Here is a 12,283-nt window from a genome sequence, read left to right as displayed (position 1 = left end):
ACAGGGATTACTCCTTAATGAGCCCAGTGAGTCCATCAAAGTTCATACCAAACAAAAACAACATGCATGAGATTTGGAATTTAACAATGTAACATGCTGATGAGAGTATTCTGGTGGTGTAGTATATTGTATTTTCATTGAGAACCCATTGTTAATCCAGTTTACATTGATGAGAGGCTCCCACTGCTGTAAAGCATGCCAGCTCATTAGTTTGTGGTTTTGTACTTTGAGAATTCAACAGACTTTTCTGATCTATTGTGCCAAGGTTGATCCTCTCCTCTGAGGGTTGTTCTGTGTTGCTTCCAAATTCTGGGTTCATTCACCATCTGAATGGTTTTCTCGAGGTGAGAGACTTTTTTGACCACAGTAAATCTGACAAAGACTCATCAGCAATTCCTAAAATAATTTTGTCTCTTATGAATTCTGACTTAAAGTCATCACACTTTACTCCTCTGCTGAGATCATTAAGAAAGAACAAATAAGGATACCCCTGGATGCTGACCTCTTCTATTAAATCTCGCTCTTTCACAAATGTTATTAGTTTTGAGGTTGAAGTAATTATCAAAGGCTTTGATTACCTTTAATCATCAATACAATATTCAATTACATTTCAAACTATATGTTGGATTATCTTCCTGAAAGCAAGATGTTAGTTCACTGAGGAAAGCAAGATAGCTATTTTCCTGGTGGAAGAGATAATTCATAGTTAAATTAAGAAATTGAAATTACCATGTTCTGTATATGGCATTTAGAAATATCGTACCTGGGAGTGAGTTTGGATTCTTCTAGAAGTTTTCTAAATTCTTCTTTGGCCTGAAGAAGTTTGTTCTTTTTCTCTTTATATTCTTCTTTTATTCTTGCTTTGATAAACTGTTCAAAAATCTTTAGTTTAAAAGGAATGTAACATGAGTTGTAAGCTAAAGGCCAGACACAGTGTTTTCTAATTCAATACATGTCAGAAACGTTAATTTGATAATTTATGATGTTACTAAAATAATCAATAATTAAATGAGTATTAATTATAGAAAGCAATTTTAATTGAAGCATTATTTTTATGAACTACAAAGATATTTTCATTGCTCTTGTAGTTGCTCGCAGCATACATATGTCATTTCTGACTGAATCATATATATTGTAACTTTATTTGATATTAACTTTCTCCCTGATTTTTAACCTGCCAAAATACACCAGCTTCTGATTTAATTCATATGAAATACATTTATTGGATATCTACATAAAAGTCCTCAATGTGCATACGAATGACCCCCCTGTAATGAAAGCAAAGGAGTAGCATAGAAAAAGTATGTCATTTTAAACAAATGTATTATCAGGAAACAATTACCAGATTATGGAAACTAAATCACTCTTGACATTGACCACATAATTAATGGTTATTTTGTTTACAATGTGGCTTGGTATCCATTGATGGCATTGATTTTGTAATCCAATATACCCTACAGTGCGCTATATGCACTCTGTTTAACTTACTTTATTCAGACTTAGCCTGTCAATAGGTGAATGGCTGAGAAGAGGAGACTCCATGATAGACTTTGAAAGGATTAATGGACTGCATGGCTCTTCCTTACTCACTGATTTCTTATGGTCTTATTGTTATAATAAAATTCAGAATGACAATTAAAATCAAAACATGATCAAGATGTAACAGCCAAAGAATAATACACTAGTATAGTCCAGTTTTTATATAGATTATAGAACATTCTAAAAAAAATGGTCAATTTAGATTGTCATGAGGAGCACATTGTTCTAATAGGCTCACTCCTATGTTGCATTGAGTTTTTTTGGAGGAATTCTCACCGTGAGATTTTCTCTACATGTCTTAGCAAACTCACCAGATTAACTATCTACCCTGCCCCTATAGTGTCCCTCTCATCTTATTCTATCCTTATCCTACCCATGTACTGTAGCTGGAACAATTCACATGGCTGGGATATCTCAGAACTGACTTGCATTCTTTGCAGTAATGTCATCTTTTTGTGCACCTGGACACGCACTGTCAGTGTGGAGCTAACTGCACAGCTCCTGACATTTACCCCAGACATAGCAAAAAAGGGAAATCTGGCATGTTGCTTTGCCAGGAGGGACTGGTAGGTCACATTGAATGAGACTCAATCTTCCTTTCTGCACCACCTACTCACTCACTCAGGATATCTCCCCACCTGTACCAAAAAAGGCAAGTCAGGGATCAAGCATCCAGGTAAGTTCAGGGTGTGAAAAGATGTCATCAAGGTAACTGTGAGAGTTATTGAGTTGATTGTGGATAACCCAGCTGCAGAAATAGAAACAGTAAAAGGGAAAAGTCAGAAATGGACCAGTTGAAGGTGAGAGAGGGATGGAAATTGGAAGCCAAACTGACAAACTCTTCCATTCGGGATGAGAACAGGAAGCAGCACCGATGACATCATTGGTCTATCAGAGAAACAGTTGTGGGTTGGGGCCCTGAGTAGGACTGGAACAAGGAATGTTCAATACACCCCACAAAGAGACAGGTGTAACTGGGATCCATGAAGGCACTCATAGCCATATCCTTGATGGGTCATGGAGCATGCCTTAAGATTTGGTCCTTAGTGTTCCTAGTTGCCCTCACGAATGTGATGGTGAGCTGCCTTCTTGAATTGTTGCAGATTTGATGTTGGTAGACCCACAATACTATAAGGAAGGGAATTCAGGACTTTGACCCAGTGACACTGAAGGAATGGTGATATACGTTCATGATGGGGAGGTTCCCATGTTGGACTGGCATGGACAAAGTTAAAAATCACGCAACACCAGGTTATAGTCCAACCAGGTTTATTTGGAAGCACTAGCTTTTCAAGCACTGTTCCTCTGTCAGGTAGCTAGTGGGGCAGGATATTGACAAAAAAGCAGCGCTCCGGAAGCTAGTACTTCCAAATAGACCTGTTGGACTATAACCTGCTGATATATTTCCAAGCCAGAATAGTGTGCAGCTTGGATGGGAACTTGATGGTACTGGTGTTCTCATATATTTGCTGCCTGTGTCCTTCTAAATACTAGTGGTAATGGATTTGTGCTATCTGAGGAGTTTGGTGATGTTCTGCACTGCATCTTGAGGATAATATCTACTGCTGCTACTGAGCGTCGGAGGGGAAGGGAGTGGCTATTTCAAGATGCTGTGCCAATCGACTGAGCTGCTGTATCCTGGATAGTGTCAACTGGGAGCAGCACCCATCTAGGCATATGGGGAGTATTCCATCATGTTCCTGACTTGTGCCTTGTAGATGATGGACAGGCATTGGGGAGATAGGAGGTGAGTTACTTGCTGCAGAACTCCTAAACTCTGTTATTTTATTATTGCCAGAAGAACTTATCAATACTTATTGATATATCTAACCAACTGTTCAAAGATGTTATTACACATCTCTAGGGCAGATGGCAGTGAACTGGGCTTCCTGACTCAGAGGCAGGGACACGACCACTGCAACCAAAGAGTACTTGTACATTTAGGAGAAAGTGAGGACTGCAGATGCTGGAGATCAAAGTCAAAAGGTGTGGCACTAGAAAAGCACAGCAGGTCAGGCAGCATCTGAGAAGCAGGAAACATCAACTCTCCTGCTCCTCAGATGCTGTCTGACCTGCTGTGCTTTTCCAGCACCACACTTTGACTACTTGTACACTGAGCTCAGTTCAGTTTCTGGACACTGGTCACCCCAGAATATTGACAGCAGGGAATTCAGTAATGATCATGCCACTAAATTTCAAAGGTGATAGTTAAATTCTGTCTTGTTAGAGATGGTCAGTGCCTGGCACTTGTATGACATGAAGTTTAACTGGCACTTGACTGCCCAAACCTGGATATCTTCAGTAATGGTGCTATCATGCTCCTCTTGAAGTCTCCCACTTACAGTCCGTTCTGCACGCATGCTACCCTCAGTACTTCCTCAGTGTGCTGTTCAACATGGAGGAGGGCTGAGTCACCAGCTGAGGGGATGCAATACATGATCATCAGTAGAATGTTTTCTTGCCCATGTTTGACCTGCTGCCTTGAGTCATCATGGGGTCCAGAGTCAATGTTGAAGACATCTAGCACAGTTCCCTCCTAAATGTGTACCACTGTATTGCCACCTCTCCTTGGTCTAGAGTGTGGTGCTGGAAAAGCACAGCAGGTCAGGCAGCATCCGAGGACCAGGAGAATCGACATTTCAGGCATAAGGAATGAAAGACTTATGCCTGAAACTTCAATTTTCTTGCTCCTCGGATGCTGCTTGACCTTCTGTGCTTTTCCAGCACCACACTCTCGATTCTGATCTCCAGTAACTGCTGTCATCAATTTCTCTAACTCTCCTTGGTCCATCCTGCTGATGGGACTAGACATAGCCAGGGATGGTGGTGATGGTAGTGTCTGGAACATTGTCTGAAAGACGACTTGAGTATGACTATGTCAGGCTGTTACTTGACCAGTCTGTGAGACATCTCCTAATGTTGGAATTAGACCCCAGATGTTAGTAAGGATGATTTTGCAGGGTTACCAGGGCTTTGTTTGCTGCTGTTGTTTCTGTTGCCTTAGTCAGTTATGGCCAGGTGGTCCATTAGATTTTATTCTTTTTTTACTTTCTCGACATATGATACAATTGAATGGTTTTCTGGGTCGTTTCAGATAACTGTCAAGAGTCAATGCATTTCTGTGGATATGGAATCATATTTAAGCCAGACCACGGAGAGAGGCAGTTTCCATCCATAACTGCTACTTGCAACATGGTGTTTTTAATGGCAATCAACGATGGTTTCATGGTCATCATTAAAATTTTAATTCCAGTCACTTTATTCAAAATCTGCCATCTGATTTCAGACCCAGGTTTTCAGAATGGATGGATCTTTGGATCAGTAAAACAGAAATTGCTGGGAAAAATGAAGATTTTCAAGAAGGGTCACTACATATGAAATGTTAAATCTGTTATAGAATCATAGAGTCATAGAGATGTATAGCATGTAAACAGACCCTTCGGTCCAACCCATCCATGCCGACCAGATACCCCAACCCAATCTAGTCCTACCTGCCAGCGCCCAGCCCATATCCCTCCAAACCCTTCCTATTCATATACCCATCCAAATGCCTCTTAAATGTTGTGATTGTACCAGCCTCCACTACTTCCTCTGGCAGCTCATTCCATAAATGTACCACCCTCTGTGTGAAAAAGTTGCTCCTTAAGTCTCTTTTATATCTTTCCCCTCTCACCCTAAACCTATGCTCTCTAGTTCTGGACTCCCCGACCCCAGGGAAATGACTTTGCCTATTTACCCTATCCATGCCCCTCATAATTTTGTAAACCTCGATAAGGTCGCCCCTCAGCCTCCGACGCTCCATGGAAAACAGCCCCAGCCTGTTCAACCTCTCCCTATAGCTCAAATCCTCCAACCCTGGCAACATCCTTGTAAATCTTTTCTGAACCATTTCAAGTTTCACAACATCTTTCCGATAGGAAGGAGACCAGAATTGCATTAATTTCCCAACAGTGGCCTAACCAATGTCCTGTACAGCCGCAACATGACCTCCCAACTCCTGTACTCAATACTCTGACCAATAAAGGAAAGCATACCAAACACCTTCTTCACTATCCTATCTACCTGTGACTCCACTTTCAAGGAGCTGTGAACCTGCACTCCAAGGTCTCTTTGTTCAGCAACACTCCCTAGGACCTTACCATTAAGTGTATATGTCCTGCTAAGATTTACTTTCCCAAAATGCAGCCCCTCGCACTTATCTGAATCAAACTCCATCTGCCACTTCTCAGCCTATTGGCCCATCTGGTCAAGATCCTATTGTCATCTGAGGTAACCCTCTTCGCTGTCCACTACACCTCCAATTTTGGTGTCACCTGCAAACTTACTAACTGTACCTCTTATACTCGCATCCAAATCATTTATGTAAATGACAAAAAGTAGAGGGCCCAGCACCGATCCTTGTGGCACTCCACTGGTCACAGGCCTCCAGTCTGAAAAACAACCCTCCACCACCACCCTCTGTCTTCTACCTTTGAACCAGTTCTTTATCCAAATGGCTAGTTCCACCTGTATTCCATGAGATCTAACCTTAGCAATTTCTGTTTTGTTTCTGATTTCCAGCATATGCAGTTTTTTCTTTCCCCGTCTGGATTGCCAGTCCAGCAACAATACCACGAGGTCATTGATTGGCCTGGTCCTTTTGATTTGTAGGTTATATTAAGCACATGACCGCAGGATTCTGTTCACACATAGGACAGAGCAGGAGAGGGCTCTTGTGGTTCCGTGATCAATGAAAACATTGGTGTGCATTGTAGAAAATAAGTCAGATCCAGTCTAAAGGGTATTTACAAACCAGATGGGATTTTTACAACCATGCTTTCATGATCATTCTTAGACTTTTAATTCCAGACTTTTGAAAATTATGTTCAAACTCCACCATTTGCCTCTGAGCCAGGAAGCCTGGGTCCAAGTGCAGAGGTGTGTAATAACATTTCTGAACAGGCTGATTGGAAAATATCTACAGGCCAGACCAAGAGAAGGTAACAGACATCCTTCCCTTAAGGACAGCAGTGAACTGGATTGGTAATTGCAATAATCCAGTTATTTTAGGGTCAGCATAAATGATATGAGATCTTTATTCAGTCTTTTAGATTAACTACTTAAATTCCTCACTTGGAATGTTGTAATTCAAACTCAAGTCTCCGTATTATTCATCCAGCTACCTGAATTATGTTTTCTGGTGCTGTCTTCCCTCACATATGAAAAAGAGCTGAGATCCTAATAGTGATCTTCTGCAACATTTGAGCAGTCTGAAAAATGATATTTTAAATCTTGCATTGACCTAACCTAGCTCACGGTAACAACACCCTCACTACTGTGATGTACTGCACTTTTTGTGCAAAGCTACAATAATTCTTGCCATAATCCAGGTCGTTCAGGTCCCTATAAGCACAATTTGTTCAATGAAATTATTTAAAGTTTAACAATATTTGGAACCAGGTAACTCGGGACAGCCATAGTCCCCCTGATTTGGGAATTCAAAGGTTGCAATAAACAAATATAAATAAAATATGAAAAAGATGGCAATTGGGAAGGCCAAGTAGGATCACAAGGTAAAGGTTCATCATTAATTAAAATAAAACAATCCATGTAATATCATCAGTCGAGAAGAACTGAGTTTTAAACGGATAGACCCTGATTTTGCATGGCAAATAATAACAAAGCAACAGTGTTCTGCTTTACTGTGGAACCAATCGTACAGCAACATTTTGGTGAGCACACACAGACTTAAATGTGCAAATTCACAAGTTGTGGTCCATGTTCTCCTGCTCCTCCACAGGCTCCTACAACAGTACTACCTCAATGATAGACTGAAGATTCATGAAAGATTGCATCACTTACCTGCAGGTTTTCCATTAAAGAATATTAGGGTTGATTCATTCAGATTTCAGTGAATTTTTAATGTCACAGTAAGTCATAATTATTGCCTATTAACCTTTCTCTCTCCATGAAAGCTTACTTTTTACAAACGTGAAGTCACACCTCTTCAGAATTATTTAGTATTGGAGGTGCTACAAAACATAAAAAATGTAAATATTTTGTTCTTATTTCACCAAAGTGGTGGCAGGCTTGGAGAAGGAGGTGATGGAGATAGGTTACATCATGACGGGCAAGGCACGATGGAAGCAATGGAGAATGAGTCGAACAAATGCTGTAGTTATCATTCTTTTGACCCTGTGTGAGCTGTGTGGGTCTTGAAAATCACTGGAAACTCATCATTAGGGGGAGCAACACGTTTGGTTGATAGAGCATCTGTTTCACTTCAACTATGCCTCTCCAGCAGTGGATATGCAGAAACAAGGGCTTCTGTTCTGCTGAATCTGTGAGAGGGTTACAGCCATCAACAGCACTTTATCCAGCACACCCTCCACAAGTGAAGATATCCTTGCACAGTGAGCACTCTCATATCATGTATGTAGAATAGGAGGCAACAGCTTGTGACCAGGACCAGGTAGTGGAGATTGTGAAAGATGTGGCCACTCCCTCTTGGAGGATGAGGATTGGCCTCACTGTGCTCAGCTCTGTGCAGGTAGTGAGCTTCAGTTAACAACAGCAAAGTGGTAGATCTTAAAATGAAAGCCTGAAATGTGACAGCATCTGCCTGAGTTTCCAAAAGACCATTTGCTCTGGTTGTGATTGGTTTGCCACCCTGTCTGTGGCACATGATCTTAACAAGGTAAGGTATCAGGAGTTAAGTGTCTTTACAGCACTGTTTGAGAGTGCTTTCTCTCAGGCCAACAAGCTACCCAATCTGCTCTCCTCGGGGATTAAAGAGGACCAGCCTCCCCATCTTCATGGCTCTCTGATCCTTCCGACCCATAATCTGCTTGCACACCTCTATGATCAGACCAACACTATTACCAGAGCCCTCACTATCATCTGCTACACTCCATTCCCCACCTTCCAAAACAGCACATTCTGACCCCCAACCACTAACTCACTCTTTCTCCTCCCCATGGTCTTGCTCATGTCCCCTCTCAGTCTGCCGTCCCCCACCAAATCCCTGACAGTAATCTCCTCTACTCTAGGTAATGGGGCTGCCTGTCAGTCCGAAGCCCTTCAGAAGCGATTTTCCTGATGATCTCTTCTAACCTATAACTTCCAGGTTTTGTTCCCTACCCTAACATCTCTCCCAGCCCGCCCTGTACTATTATTCCAAGGTAACATTGGAGTTTACATGTTTAGATAAAGATTCTTCAGTCAGATTGATTGAATAGGCACATAGTTGCGTGCAGTGCTCTTGCTGTTACTGCAAACTGAGGACAAGTCTTAGCTCAAAGACTTGCAAAAAGCTTGAGGGCAGTTGCCAGTTTGACAAACAATGAGAGATGCTCCTTTGTCACCGTCCACAACATTTGTGCCATATATTTCTTCAGAAATTAACCTGAGTAAAATGATGATTGTAATCTTTTGTCTCTCTCTCTGGATCCGTTATCGCAAGATATTTCTGTAACATGTATTTCAGAGCGAAACTCTCCATGGGTTGCATTCTTTTCCAATCTGTAGATTGGAACTGCTCTAGTCAACACAAACCTAACTATGGTTATCATTAACTCCCCATAAGTAGGCACAATTTAAATAGAATAAGTCTAAAACTCTTTCCGGTTTAAAATGGAAAATTCTAGTGCCATGTTGCAATCTATCTATTAAGTCAACCTGGTCAAAATAAGCATAACTCACCTATGCACTGCTACTAAGTTTAAGTGATATATAACTTGGCTACTCAGTTATGTTCTTCTAAGTGACAATCAAGTGCTTGAACTAATGTGTCATTTTACCATAAATAATTTATAAAACTTCTTGAAGTTTAACTTATTTGGTTAAACATTATAAGTTTAAAACAAGACAACCACTCTGAAACAACTGCCTGTTGTTTCAAAATAACTAATTATTAAAAGAAACAAATTAATGACAGTGCTTTAAGGAATTGATGTCAGTACAAGGTTTAATTTACAATTGCTCAACTACTGTTGTAATGTAAGCTTCATCCATTTGCATCTTCCTCTTTATGAGAATATTTGTAAAAAACAGGAACCTTCTTAGATCACTTTTGGTTGTTTTGTTTGCTTCATAGAACATTTGCCCATTTATAAAATATTTACTTCCTCATTAAAGATTTATCTCACTTGTTTAAACATATTTCTGGGCATTTAATGCTGATAAAAAGAAATACCTGTTTACGTTCCTCAGGGTTTAAAAGGAGATAACGAGGGTCAAACACTATTTTATGCAGCTCCTTTTCCCAAGTAGAAAATGCAGAGACCTGAAAAAAAAATTAAACAGGTTTATCTTTTATCTGGCAGAGTGCTTCCGAATGACATCACAATTCTGCAGTATTTGTAACTCATTCACCAGAATTTGGCAACACTGTTACAGAAAAGGGCAGTGCATTCCATTCAGAAGGAACGCAACAAACAGGATACATTAAGAAAAGTTCCTTTGTACTGTGAGGCATTAATGGATTATTCATAGGTATAGGACTAACGCAAAGGTAGCAATTATCTTCCAATCTAACCACAACCATTCCAAGGATGATGCAACATCAGCATGAGAGCAAAGTAAAAGCAATTAACTCCAGTACAAATCTGAGATACATCACTGCCTTGAACTGCAGTTCAGCTACCGTTACTATTTGTAATAACTCAAAGACATGCTTTTATTACACTTGTGAGAGTTTATTTCTGGTAAATAGGTAAAAAGAACAGTAAGTTCCCATTATAAAATTGTGAATATTACTGTAAAAAGACACATTTTGTTGAAGCTTTTCATCTTAACTCATCAGGACAGATCACAATAAATACTATGCTATATGAGAAGCGAGTGCTGTTCGATTGGAAATGGACTCTGACTGGTTGAAACACTAGTATGGAGAATATATCAGTTAGATGATGAATGACAGTGAACTGCCATTCCTTGTTCAAATTTCAAACCAGGCAGGTTGACTGATTGGTCAATGCATTGTTGTTGAAATTAATTAGAGAATTGCTGTTGAGTTGACGTACGTGGAATTTGAGTTCATCTTCTTTTTGTCTACAAATAACAGGGCTCTGTGTATTAATATATGCATTTTCAAGTATTTGCAAGCATGCTATTCTGTGAACCTGACTGACATGCTATATTGTTAGTCAGCTTAATTCTTAGCAAATTCAGGATTATTCAGCAAACATTGTCTAATTGCAGAATCACATGTGATATGAATATTGGTTTTCCTTTACATTGATATTTCCTGGAAATATTTTTATTCAGCAATACTGAGATTTTATGATTGGATTAGCATTTTACTGTCTGTAAATATTAGCTGTCTGCACTTGCCAGAATTATCAGAACTAGTTGGCTTCAATTGTCCACAGTTTTAGAAGCAATGGTCAGTTGTGCATTTGGATTCTCACAATTCCACCTGAAGTGGATCAAATAACATTGGATGTGTAATGTTAAACCCAAAGCCTTAACTTGCAAATGCTCAGATTGTTCATATTAACATTGCTTGGTGTGACAATTTTGTATTCATTAACCCATGCAGCAACATCATTCTGTACAGTTCCATCTAAATCACTCAGTCATGAGATTCAAACACATCAAACAGCAAATAACATGAGCATAAAAAGGATGGAGTTGCTTGGGGTTCTGGCCAGATCTTAATGCTTAGAGGTTACAAACTGAATACTTCTGCCCTATGAACCTGCCTCTCATATTCTTGTGTTGTATTTCTTAACAGGTTTACCACTCTCATGCCGATTGGTAAGTGACGTGGGTTCAACTTACTTTACTAGAATATCACAAACAAGTTTACTTAACAGACAAATTGATAACTTGCAGTTACAGAGCAACTAATATGCACATCCTCAGAGCACTGCTGCTTGGTGTCCTCATGGTACTGGTCATGTGGTGTCATCCTGGCCCTTCATTCATTAGTGTACTCAGCTCTTAAACAATAATACAACAGTCACAACCAGAGTAATAGAATAAGACAATAAAATCTTCCAAATCAAAGGATCAGTAAATGTTGGCTTTACCTGCACCGAACTACATCTTCTACTAGTGGAATTTCAGCTGACTATATTTGAAAGCACTGCAGTGATACATTCATCAAAACTTCACAGCTCAGGCTATTGACAACATTCTGTGAAGTATGCATAATCTGTATTTCAATCATATAGGACCAATTTCAATAAAACTTTAGCAATAATAGCTAAAATATATGAGTCAATATGCGATAGATGTATATGGACTGCCCCTTTTCACTTCCTTCTTAATGACTTAAATAAAACACTTTATTTTTTGAAGTAACAAACAATCTCCATTTTTCCTAAAATAAAAGCAGTCCTCCAGAATCAGAGTAAAGCCCTCGGTTGTTAACTACTTTTCTCTGGTTGATGCATTTCAAGGGATGAGGATACTTCTGTTTGCTTGGTGAGAAGAGTGATTGTTTAATGTAGAATATTGGAATATAGTATCCATTTTGCAAATATTTATAACCTGTCAATCAAGAGAACAATTGAGGAAAATTCAACCATGTTTAAGATTAATCATGTCTCTCAGTAAATACCTGTGCTCGCTTTGGAATTAAGCAAATTGAAAGACACATGAACTATGTAAGTTTGCATTTCTATTTGATTAACCCAATTTTCCAATACTGCAGTGCTGTATCCAAAGAGCCATTGTTTAAATGTCTCTGTATCTTGTTATAAATTGTTTCAAATTGACAATGGAAATCCTTTTAAAGTATGCTTTTCAGTCTTTGGGT

General features: G+C 39.5%; 1 protein-coding gene across 2 annotated transcripts in view; it reads right to left on the bottom strand.

The window, feature by feature from the left end:
- tcerg1l (transcription elongation regulator 1 like) overlaps positions 1 to 12,283 on the bottom strand; it is a 773,510-nt gene that overhangs the window by 109,195 nt on the left and 652,032 nt on the right. For both annotated transcript variants that reach the window (XM_043712591.2, XM_043712592.2), the window contains exons 12-13: positions 9,713 to 9,802; positions 764 to 882 (exon numbers count right to left, since the gene is read on the bottom strand). In XM_043712591.2, the coding sequence (XP_043568526.1) occupies positions 764 to 882; positions 9,713 to 9,802 (209 nt within the window). The remainder of the gene's footprint in view (positions 1 to 763; positions 883 to 9,712; positions 9,803 to 12,283) is intronic.

The sequence above is a fragment of the Chiloscyllium plagiosum genome, unplaced genomic scaffold (genome assembly GCF_037043375.1).
Source record: "Chiloscyllium plagiosum isolate Xiang-an unplaced genomic scaffold, Cpla_swu_hap1 HiC_scaffold_22, whole genome shotgun sequence".
Lineage (NCBI taxonomy): Eukaryota > Metazoa > Chordata > Chondrichthyes > Orectolobiformes > Hemiscylliidae > Chiloscyllium > Chiloscyllium plagiosum.
The sequence above is the reverse complement of the archived record's forward strand: the minus strand, read 5'-3'. Positions and strand labels throughout refer to the sequence as shown.